The sequence below is a fragment of the Crinia signifera genome, chromosome 8 (assembly GCF_055691185.1).
Source record: "Crinia signifera chromosome 8, ASM5569118v1, whole genome shotgun sequence".
Classification (NCBI taxonomy): domain Eukaryota; kingdom Metazoa; phylum Chordata; class Amphibia; order Anura; family Myobatrachidae; genus Crinia; species Crinia signifera.
Window position 1 is genome coordinate 53,109,474 of NC_139224.1, and position 12,611 is coordinate 53,122,084.

The 12,611-nt window shown below is 43.8% G+C and overlaps 1 protein-coding gene across 1 annotated transcript in view; it reads left to right on the forward strand.

Annotated features, from left to right (window-relative positions):
* NISCH (nischarin) overlaps positions 1–12,355 on the forward strand; it is a 70,078-nt gene extending 57,723 nt beyond the window's left edge. The window contains exons 18-21 of the mRNA XM_083156374.1: positions 1,938–2,091; positions 2,184–2,312; positions 5,189–5,350; positions 8,924–12,355. Coding sequence (XP_083012500.1) covers positions 1,938–2,091; positions 2,184–2,312; positions 5,189–5,350; positions 8,924–9,543 — 1,065 coding nt within the window. The 3' untranslated portion in view covers positions 9,544–12,355. The remainder of the gene's footprint in view (positions 1–1,937; positions 2,092–2,183; positions 2,313–5,188; positions 5,351–8,923) is intronic.
* Positions 12,356–12,611: the final 256 nt, after the last annotated feature.

Genomic DNA, 12,611 nt, shown 5'->3' on the forward strand with positions numbered 1-12,611 from the left:
GAGTTTGACACTTACCCGCTCTGATGCGTCCACTCCAGTCTGAGCTGCTCCACCACCAAGGACACAGCTGCGCTCTCACACAGGCGCATTTCCCCCTCCCTCCTGTGAGTAGCGCTCCTCGCACTATCTATCCAGGAGTGGGGGGCAGCGTGCTCCCGGTCACTGTGCAGTGCACACTCAGCAGTAAGTGACCTGGAGCGCACAGCAGCAGCAGCACCATTCACCACGACGGACCTGCTCTTTCCTCTCTCTGGCTCCTATACAGCAGGTGGGAGCGGAGGAGGGGTTGACGACCGGCGGCACTGCGCTAGAGGGCAGACGTTTTGCGGGCCTTGTGTTTGACACCCCTGCTCTAGACGATAGTAGACAGGATCTGATTAGTTGGCCATAGCAACATCACATGTGAATTAGAATTCACATCTTAGTAAACTTCCCCCAATGGGGCAGATTTATTAAGCTCGGTGAAGTGATAAAGTGTCTGTTTTTTTATCACCGGCCAGTCAGCCCCTAACTGTGAAGTTACAGACTTGGTTTGAAAAATGACAGGTTGGAGCTGATTGGTCGGTGATAAACACCAGTCACTTTATAATGTCACTGAGTTTAATAAATCGACCCCAATGGATGGGAGAGATGGAGCGCACTGTTGTGTTGTTGGCACGGCTAGTCAAAACACTATCCGATACATTGCTCACAATGCCAGATAGTCAGTGGAGGCTGCCGGTGTTGGAGCCACAGAAAGGAAAGGAAGAGCGGCATGCGGCTCAAGAGCTATGGGTTATCCACCGCTGGCCTAGATTAACATTGTTATTTGGGAAGTGTTAGTCTCTTGTATCGCTGCCCCATCTTTACAGCACCACCAGCACATTACATAGGGGACCCGCTGCATGGAGCCTGTGAGGCTTGTTATAGGTGTGCAGGGTGGATCCAGTGTCCCCTGTGCATTGAACATTAGCCATGCATGGTGAATGCACTGCACATTAGCCATACTCCCCTGCACACTGGATGCACTGCACATTAGCCGTACAACCCTGCACACTGAATGCACTGCACATTAGCCATACACCCCTTCATGCTGGATGCAGTGCACATTAGCTGTACACCTCTGCACGGTGGATGCACTGCACATTAGCTGTACACCCCTGCGCACTGGATGCACTGCACATTAGCCGCACACCCCTTCATGCTGGATGCACTGCACTGCACATTAGCTGTACAACCCTGCGCACTGAATGCACTGCACATTAGCTGTACACCCCTTCATGGTGGATGCAGTGCACATTAGCCATACACTCCTTCATGCTGGATGCAGTGCACATTAGCCGTACACCTCTGCACGGTGGATGCACTGCACATTAGCCATACACCCCTGCGCACTGGATGCACTGCACATTAGCCGCACACCCCTGCGCACTGCATACACTGCACATTAGCCATACACTCCTTCATGCTGGATGCAGTACACATTAGCCGTACACCTCTGCACGGTGGAGCGCTGCACATTAGCCGTACACCCCTGCGCACTGGATGCACTGCACATTAGCCGCACACCCCTGCGCACTGCCATACACTGCACATTAGCCATACACTCCTTCATGCTGGATGCAGTACACATTAGCCGTACACCTCTGCACGGTGGAGCGCTGCACATTAGCCGTACACCCCTGCGCACTGGATGCACTGCACATTAGCCGCACACCCCTGCGCACTGCATACACTGCACATTAGCCATACACTCCTTCATGCTGGATGCAGTACACATTAGCCATACACCTCTGCGTGGTGGATACACTGCACATTAGCCGTACACCCCGGCAGAATGACACAAAATAAATGGATCTATTCAGTGAAGTTCTTGCAGTGAATATATAATAATTGGGTCAGATTAGCAGTATATTAGGCACTACTTACCTGTCGTTTGCCATACCTCTTATGTACAGGTTGAAAGTGAGGAATTACGGTACCTCCTGTGGTCACCAGTGACATTTTACCAAATGCCAGACTTAGAAATGACATCATGCATTTTGCTGTCTACAAGAGCAATCTATTTTGTGCTGGATGAAACCTATAAAAGTTTACACCAGACTCCACAGGGTAAGTGTGAGACGTGGTACAATACAGTACAAGGAACTGCGCATTTTTTTATTTGCTCTGTTCATGTATTAAAATGTTTTTTATTTTTGTAGATGACTGCAGCCAAGACAAAGCGGGTCCTGAGTGCTGTCTCTTTTACCCCTGTTGCTGCCTTGTGATCACATTTAGCGATCTGCAGTCTGTAAACATTGGTCTCTTCGATCAGTTCTTTAGAATAACAGGTAATATTTATTTTCCAAATCTGTTTCACAACTTTATATGATTTCTCTTTTGACAAAAATGTTTTATTTTTTTAAGTGTTTTATTTAGTATTGCCAATATAAAATTGTCCTGCATAAGGTCTATCTGCCTTGTGATCATTTCTGATTCCCTTGTCCTATAAAGAAAATACCTAATCTTGTGTTATTTTTTTCCTGTTACACTGTCAGAATGCCTGCTCAGTCTGTCACTGTCCACTGGTGTTTGCATATTGTGGGCTTGATTCAGAGGGTGCTGGACAGAGTCTCGACAGTCATTTACCCAATGTCGGGATCCCGACTGTTAAAACGCCGACAGCCAAGTTCCCGACGGCCACCGGCTATTCTCCTTCGTGGGGGTCCATGACCCCCACGAGGGAGAATAGAGTAGGTGGCAAGCGTAGCGTGCCCGCAAGGGGCTTAGTTGCGCTCGCCATGCTGTCTCAGTCCGGCGAGTCAGGATCCAGACTGCAGAACCATATACTACACCCGATTTAGAGATATACACAAATGCATTCACAGCTGCTGGTTGGAAATAATGGTACTTATGTAATATCTGGGCGCCCGATTTTTACATCGCATCGCATGCAATATAGTGGCATACAATTCATGCCATGCGATTTTTTATTGTATAGTCACCCATGGGTGATTTCATACACCTACTATCCAACTACGCACGGAGTTGATTTTATATAGTGTGGCGAGCGCAGCGAGCCACCGCGCCTGAAGCATGGCGAGCGCAGCCAGAATACATTTAATGTAATCCGCGTCCCCTCGCGGGGCTCGCTGCGCTCCCCACGCTTCGGGCACGGTGGCTCGCTGCGCTCGCCACACTATATAAAATCAATTTCATGCGTAGTTGGATAGTGGGGGTATGAAATCACCCATGATTGACTATACAATTAAAAATCAGGTCTTTACAATGAAAAATCGCGTCGCATCGCATGCCTTAAGTAGTGGCATGCAATGAAAAAATCGGGCGCCCAGATAATACATAAGTACCGAAATATTTAGTTGTTATACAACGCCTGCGTACACAGACAGATTGCAGATAATGGGCGGGATGCTCTAACATCCGCACCCCCCGTCCCCTGCACATCGCCGGCTACCGCAGACATAATTATCACATATGCTCTAACATATGCGATAAATATAGCAAAGGACAGCTCTTGCGTTAAGAGCTGTCCTTTGCGGTGTGCCAGCAATGAGCAGCGGGTCCTGGTGGCTCCCTCCCTTACCTGGCTATTTTGGTGTTGCTGTGGGCGGATCTTCTCCTCTTCCCTGCATCCGAAAGAGGATTTTCAGTGCAGGGAGGAGGAGATCACAGGTCCAGGCAGCACAGCGCTGTGTTCGGGGCGGCATGGGTGCATTAAGAAGCCCATAGGCTTCTATGGGATACCCCCACACAGTGAAAACCCGCCGTGCAGGTTTTGCTGCATATCAAAATGTGTTTTATACCGCATATTTAGATTAGAGAATCCCGCCTAATCAATGAAATGCTATAATTTGGGGTTTGCATACATCTCTGAATCCATGTTATTTGTTGTTTGTGATGGCTGCCTAGAAAGCATTTAGAACAATGGTTCCCAACCAGGGGTACTCTGCAGACTGGTTGGGGGTACTTGAAAATAATGGGCCAGTTGCACTAAGTGTCAAAAGTGATATAATGGAGAGTGATAAACAATCAAATCTTGTCTGACATTTTTCAAACACGGTCTGTGACATGGCAGGTAGGAGCTGATTGGCTGGCTGTTTATCACTCTCCATTGTATCACTTTTGAAGCTTAGTGCATAGAAGAAGTAGTCTCCCAATGGCAGAATAAGTCTCCCATTACCGTGGAGACAATCCACGTTACATAATTTCCAATTCCGTCTGCAGCGTCATCAGTGACACCTTGTGCTTTTGCCTGAGCAGCAATCCACTTAGAGCTACCGGCACTGCCCTCAGACATCAGTGGTCATCTGCCCTGCGCTGACACGGATGGAGGAAGTAGCGGCATAAATCCTAAAGGCATTAGCGGGAACCCTGTACACAGCCAGCGTCTAGACATAGGGACCCGAGTCCTGACCACACGCTACTCCGCCACTAAATATAAAGACACGCATACTGCTTACTTCCACTCCTCTCATAAGCACTGTGGATATTTCAGATAGAGAGGAGTGGTAGTCATAAATGAAAAGCCTAAGCAAGGGGTACAGCAGAGAAAAAAGGTTGGGAACCGCTGATTTAAATTAAGCCAATAATGAAAGAGATATGTAGGATCTATGTAATGTTGAATTAGAAGATGACAATTCATGGTGGCAAGACTGTGAAAAATGTAAGTATACATGGATTGGTACTTGTTTCCTAGCAAGGCACCCACTAAGCTATTTGCTTAGTGGGCTATTCTGCATAGTGAAATCTCAGTAGTTAATTTAGTTAATTTATTCTCTGCACGCTGAGTGAAATCTACTTCACATGTATTCCGCGTCCCTGCCTTACAGCACTGAGGTTGTGCGATTCCAACCTTGGCCATAACTGTGTGGATTTTGTATGTTCTCTCCATGCTTGTGTGTGTGGGTTTCTTCCAGGTACTCTGTTTTCCTCCCACAATCCAAAAAATATACTGCTAGGCTAACTGGCTGCCATCACATGTGGTAGAGAATATAGATTATAAGCTCCACTGGGGCAGGGACTGGTGTGAATGGCCAAAAGATTCTCTGTAAAGCGCTGCAGGATATGTGTACGCTACAGTATATAAATACATGGTAATAAATGATAAACACCACCAGCACTACAACAGTAAACAATAGTTACATGGAAGTAGTTGATTCGGTTTTATTACTTATTATTGTCTTGATTTTGTTTGTTTTTCCCACAGGTCCTTCCCCAAACCACGTTGTGACGTGTCTGACTAGAGACAGCTATGCCACGCACACTTTCATACAACAGCTAATGTCTGCACTGACCCTGCTGACCCGGGCACCATCTCCAGAACCAGTAGAGAGAGACTTCTACTCAGAATTTGGCAAAAAGCAAACAGGTAACAGGAGCCAAACCCCCATGATTAGCCTTCATCCAAGCAATGGGAAAGGAGCTCATACTCTTCTCACCTTGACTACCATAATATAACTTATGGTTACCAGCAAATCATACTGTGCCACTTGTAAGATTGTACTAGGACCTTGGTGGCTAACCTTGACACTCCAGATGTTGTTGAACTACACATCCCAGCATGCTCTGCTTCAGTTTTGCTATTCGGCCATGCTAAATCTGATTCATGCTTTGATGTGTAGTTCAACAACATCTGTAGTGTCAAGGTTAGCCATCAAGGTACATCAATGTGGCTATTCCTGCCTTGTTTTCTTGGAGTCGGCTGCAGTTCTAGTTCATTGACAACTGATAAAGTCTCGCTGTGTACAGTACACAGCATTAGATGAAGTGTATGTTCGCTTTGACAATAGAAATGTATAGGAAGATCTATCAGTTGTCTTTTTTGTCCAGAGGTTTTATAATTGCCATAAATAAATCTATTATTTAGTAACAGTTTATTATGCAGCGCAGCAAGTCACATTGTGCTTTACAATTGAAAATAGGGATAAAGCAAACAAGGTAATTACAGACAGTCAAAATGGTAGGAGGGCCCTGCTCTCAAACTCTTCACACTCTATTTCAAGTAAAAGACATAAACAAAATGTTGTTAATTCAAGAATTTATTGTTAGTGAGTAACCAGCAGAACAAACGTGTTGCTTTTCTTATTATTAGAAAAATGCAGCCTATTGAAATGCATTGCCTATAGAAATAAATAGGAAAAACTCAGCCAATGATTAGCAATGAGTATCTGCTGGCTGCTTGCAATTGGCTGAGAACGTACCGACCCCCATTTTTTTTATACCACAGAAATGTATTCGTATTGTGTTTTTTTTGTTGATCGAGATTGCTGGTGCTTATAGTTCTTCAATCCCAAAGAAACCTGGCTTGATGGGACTTGCAGTTCCACAAGAGACTTTAATTGACTTTAACTGAACTGTCTTCCTTTCATTCAACTGGTAATGCATTTCTACTGTATTTCTGAGTAACTTGAAATGCATTGTCCATTGCAATAAAAAGGATGTTTCATCTGGTTTTCACACAGTTACAGTGGTCTGAAATCAGTGAGATTATGGGGGTTATTCTGGTTCACTCCTTCTGGCAAATTCCGTCTTAGATAGACAAAACCATGTGCACTGCAGGGGGGACAGATGTAACATGTGCAGAGAGAATTAGATTTGGGTGAGTGATTTTGTTTCTGTGCAGGGAAAATACTGACTGCTTTATTTTACCCTGCAATATAGATCTCACTGCAGTAAAACCCCACCCAAATCTAATTCTCTCTGCACAAGTAACATCTACCTCACCTGCAGTGCACAGGTTTTATCCATTTGAGAAGGAATTTGCCAGAAGGAGTGAACCAGAATAAGCCCCTATATTTGGACATTTTCATGTTGATTTTGTGAATCAGTCTTTACTAGAATCATTCTACTCTAAAGTTCATTGTGCACAAATCTATGAGCTCTGTCACTTTCATATGGACTACACTTTTTTAGACTGAATTAGTAGATATTTACATGGTAGTTTGCCGTTTAGAATGTCAGGAAAATTGAAATTCCCAGTAAAATGCAATTCAATACTATGGTAGACCCATTTTTCATTTGTACTCTGCTTTTTAGCTAGCGTTTGTTACTCCAGAACGGTTTGCCTATTTATGACTGAATATCTGTTTCTTTTATACGATAAAGCATGTTCTATCATCAGGAAGGCCAGTGTGTAATGCCCGCTGACATTAGGCATTCTGCTCTCTTGTAGCGCAGGAAACAATGTAAAGACTCTGAACAACAGGAAAGCCAAAAAACGTAATCAACTTTCAGCATTCCCTCCAAAACCCTAAAGGGCCCCTTACACTTGTGAGATTTTGTGAGATTTGACTCAATTCAGGTGGATTGAGTCAATTTATCTGACAAAATCTGATGTGCCTGCTTGACAAAATCTTATGTGCCTGATGTGTAGGACCCAATGCACAATCCCGTGCCATTGGGTATAACCAAGAGATTGTAAGAGATTGATCCTCCTGCACATAGGATAAATCTCGAGTCAATCGGGTTCAATTTGTTGGACAATAAGTTGAACAAGTGTAAGGGGGCCTAACTGCTAGCACTCCAGGCTCAACCCCTCATTTTATTTTTCGTCATAGAATAACTACACCTGAAAATTGATTAATGTGCTTGGAAAGGGTTTTTGTAGATCAGCAATTTAATATTTGGTACTTGTGTATTATCCCGGCGCCCATCGCATCGTATACCATAACACTACATATGGTATACGATGCAATGCGGTGCAATGCGATATTGTACATTAAAATATTGCATCGCATCGTATGCCATCCAATGGCATACGATGCAATGGTATACGATTTTTGATTGTACAACCAACCTGATGGGTCCTTACAATGTTAAATGCCCCCCCATTGTCAGCGCCACCCTCAGGATCAACGCCAACCCGAAGCGTGGCGAGCGGTGGCGGTACGCGTCCTCTGACCTTTTCATACCCCCACTATCCACGTCGGCGTGGAGTTGATTTTAGATAGTGTGGCGAGCCTGAAGCGTGGCGAGCTGACGCGTAATACATGTAAAGTAATACGCGTCTCCTCGCGGGGCTCGCTGCTCCTCCAAATGAGTGCCACGGCCTCCTACCTCCCTATGTGCAGTATCATCTCCCCTTCCCATATGAACCTCTAACCCCCATCCCCATGAATGCTCTTGGCCACTGCTTCCCCAATTCCCTTCTTCCCGTGACCCCCCCCCTTTCATGTGTGCCTATGACCTTCCATACTCATACGTTCCTCTGTCCTTGCCTCACCAAGCATGCCTCCAACCCCCTCCCCACAAGTGCCATTGCCTCCTAACTCATTATGTGCACCCATCATCTCCATTCCCCATATATATACCTCTAAACCCCATCCCCATAAATGCTCCTCACCACTGCCTCCCCTGACCTTTTCCCCTCCATGTGTGCCTATGATCTCTCATACCCACTCTGACATCCCCTATGCATTTGGTTCTGAATTATAAAGGCTTTCATGCACAATGAACATCATTTTATTCATCATCATACTTTATTAGGTGGACTCCAAGTATTTCTGTACATAGTATCAGGTGAGCATAAATTCAGAGCAGCCAGCATTCATGGCTCAGTGCTCAGGCATCCTCCATAAAATTACTGTATGCAAGGCCCAAATGAATGTATCCAAAAACTTTGGGTTATAAGAGTCCCAAACATTGAATACAGCGACTGTTTCTCCCAAACATTGAATAAAGCGACGGGGGTTGGATGGTGAGGATGGCTTTTCTTCACAGAAAATCAGCCCTCCTCGCCTTAGAATCCCCCTCCCCCTCCCGCCGCCGCATTGAATACACCCTAAATAGTTATTTAGCAGTTAATTTACATACAAATGCAATTAATAAGACTGTCATGTTTATTTTATTTCTCTCCTAGGAATTGTAGTTTTCTAAAACGATTGCCCTTTTATATGCAATTTAGGTATAAATTATTAAATGATTCATGTATTTTCTGTTTCAGGGAAAATGGATAATTATGAACTAATTCATTCCAGCAGAGTAAAGTTCATTTACCCAAACGAAGAAGAAATTGGCGATCTTACTTACATTGTGACTGAACAGAACGACACGTCCGAGATCCTGCCAACACTCCATATCTTGCTGTACATCCTGGCTTTTCATGTGACCGCAGCAGAAGAACCTGACCAGGAGCCTTTGCTGCAGCCAAAAACGCTTATTCTTACAAGTTCAGATTTATTCCTTTTCAATGAAGATTACATCCGTTACCCTATTCCTGATTTTGCCAAAGAACCCCCCAAAAAAGACAAGTACCAGTTAGTGGACGGGAGACGTATCCGAGATTTAGATCGGGTATTGATGGGCTATCAGACCTACCCCCAGACTCTTACCTTTGTGTTTGATGACTCCAGTAACCAGGACCTAATGCACAGTTTATCTATGGATCATTTTAGCGAACCCTTAGGTTCATCTGATATTCAGAAATCATGTAGCGGAACTCAGGAAGTGCAGTGGTACATCTTTATTCCCAGTGCAGATTGTCGGGAGAAACTGATATCCCTTCTTGCTCGACAATGGGAGATACTTTGTGGCAGAGAGTTACCTTTAGAATTGACAGGATAAATGAACTGATATTTATATACATTATACATAAAGCAGCTCAGGGTTGGCTGGAATAGATAACAGAGCATTGCACATCGTTTCAATGCTGCTTGCCCCTGAATATTTTCTATGAACGTTTATATTTAAGCACATAAATCCCCTGTTTGGACAAACCAGACTGTAAATATTACCTGCCACAACATACGCTTCGTCATGTCTAAAGACTCATTTGTTCTGGTTCCTTAAATGTTGTTTTGTTTTTTACTGACTGGTTCTTATGCTGCGTACACCATGGCTGGTATATCGGCCGTTCAATTGAACGGCGTATAAATTGCTTGTCCATCGGTCTTTGCAACACAGCCAATGGTCGATATATCAGTATGCCCGCTACATGAACCGGGGATTATTGACGGCACAACTTGGCGGGTGCATGTCCAGTTGAGCTGTCAGTCACGGCTGATCGGGCAACGTGTATGGAGAACACACTGCCCGAAGCATCTTCAGATGTAACTGCAGATCCAGTGATCTGCCATTATGTCGGTCTGCACCCAGTCTTAAGGTTCATACACACTGGGCGACTTTGAGCTGAAAGACGCTTGGTTTACTTGTTTGAGCTGCTTTCAGCTCGAAAGCCACCCGGTGTGTATTGTATGGTATTACCAGCAGATGAGTGGCGGAGTGGACGGCTTTCCATAGCGTCCTGCTATGGAAAGTCGTCCACCCTGGGAAAAATCGCTAAGACGGGTGAAAAACGTGTGTATGCACTGAGCATTTTTCAGCCCATACATGCAAGGCAAAAACGCCCAGTGTGTATGGACCATTACGGTTCTAAAACAGAAATGATATAGACTGTAAATGTGAACCAGCCATGTATGTTCTATCCTGTCATGCTAAGACACATTTCTACAAACTTGACCTCTAAAATCTTGTGAGATGCACCAAGTGTTATTGGTTTTGTATATTACAGTAATTGTGCACGCAAAGAAAAAAAAAAGCTCACTTTGGGCCTTATTCTAGTTCACTCTTTCTGACAAAATCCTTCTTAGATGGACAAAACCATGTGCACTGCAGGGGGACAGATGTAAAATGTGCAGAGAGAATTAGATTTGGGTGAGTTATTTGTTTCTGTGCAGGGTAAATACTGACTGCTTTATTGTTACACTGCAATATAGATCTCACTTTGAAGTAAAACCCCACCCAAATCTAATTATCTCTGCACATGTTACATCTGCCCCACCTGCAGTGCACATGGTTTTGTCCATCTAAGAAGGAATTTGTCAGAAAGAGTGAACTAGAATAACCCCCTTTGTTCGTTGTATACTCTTTGTACTACATTGTTCTGTTTGTGTGTTGCAACTCAGTGAATTTACTTACTATTGTACAAAACTGCTATATTGAGCCTATTTCACTCTGATGACTTACATTATATTTATATGTAACATATTCATATGCTGCCATTAACTGTCTAAAATAAGCTATCGTCTTTATATAAAAGGTCTGTTTTTGTAGCATTAAATGTAAAGATACAATATATTTATCTATTTTATTTCAGGTTAAACAGGCAAATCTATGTAACAGATGGTTTCTAAATACAGTATACATTTATACTACAGATGACTGATTATACTGTGGAACTAATGGGTGGTAATGGTGCCCATACACTGTACAATTATTTGGACTAGCTCGCATCGCATAGCATACATTTTGCAATGCAATGGGATGCAATCTAGTACAAAAAGGATGTGCAGCACATACTTTTTGAGCTGTACGATGGGATATGCACTGGAGCGCGCATCTCATCTCACCTGCCAATTGTACCATGTATGGGCACCATCACTGCTGTGTAGCATTCGGTAGGGATATGTTTCCTTTGTGAGACGATTTTAGATCGAAGCAGCATTATACAGTAGTACGAATGACCAGCTACAATATATGGTAACTGTGCTCTAATACTTTCTTTTGTTTGTTAGAATTGCATTCCCTCAGTATGACCAGTTACATTACAGTATAGCATACATTCCCAGTCATTTTGAAAATATACCTCAGTGGTTTTTCTTACAGACCAGCCAAAACAGCGGCGGGAAGAGGATTGGAAGTCGCAGAGTGGGGGTGGCTATGTAAACCAATAAGAAGGACTGTAGCTTCTTTCATGTCCTCAAGTCAACACCTCTCCTCTGCAGCCATTGGGGCAGATGTATTAAGCTTTAACAAGAGATAAATGCAAGGGTGATAAGGAGAGGTAAATGCCCAGCCAATCACCTGCTAAGTGCCATGTTACAGGCTAAGTTTGAAAAAAGTCAGTAAGGAGCTGATTGGCTGGACGTTTATCTCTCTTTATCACCCTTGCATTTATCTCTTGTTAAGGCTTAATACAACTGCCCCAGTATTAGTAAGACTTGCAGGCGCTATAGAACTGAAGAATTGGCTGTTTTCTAATTGCATTGGTTTGATGTTAAATAAACAACTTTATCAGTATGGATGACCTACAGTAGAGGCAGCCATTATGTAGGTTTAGATATTCGTGATTAGAATTTAGCCTAGTGTTTCACGACAAACTACAGTAGTGACATGTCTGCTGCCACTGCCTAAAGTGAAAGGGTGCTGGAAAGAAAGAAGGATAAAAAAATATATAAATAAATAAATATATACAGAAAAACAAAGATTTTGTATGAATATAAATATTATTTAAAACATACTGTACATTTCTAGCACTACCGATGCACAAACAAAATGGCTGAACTAATGGTAATACACAGTAAGGCACAATTCTGTGTGATTTTAATGCTGTTTCCATTTTCTGACAATGACATTTCAAATAAAGGTTCACAGTGTTTTTGGTGTGTCGTGTTACGCTTTCATTTATAGGGAATATTATACATCAAGGACATATAGGGCCTAATTCAGATCTGATCGCAGGACAGATTTGTTCTTAAAATGGGCAGAACCATGTGCACTGCAAGTGGGGCAGATGCATACCTGCCTACCCTCCCGGAAAGGTCGGGAGGCTCCCGAAAATCGCCCCCCCCCCCCCCCCCCCTGCCTCCCGGAAGGGTGGGCAAGCCTCTTGCATGCCCCTTGATCCCCACTCA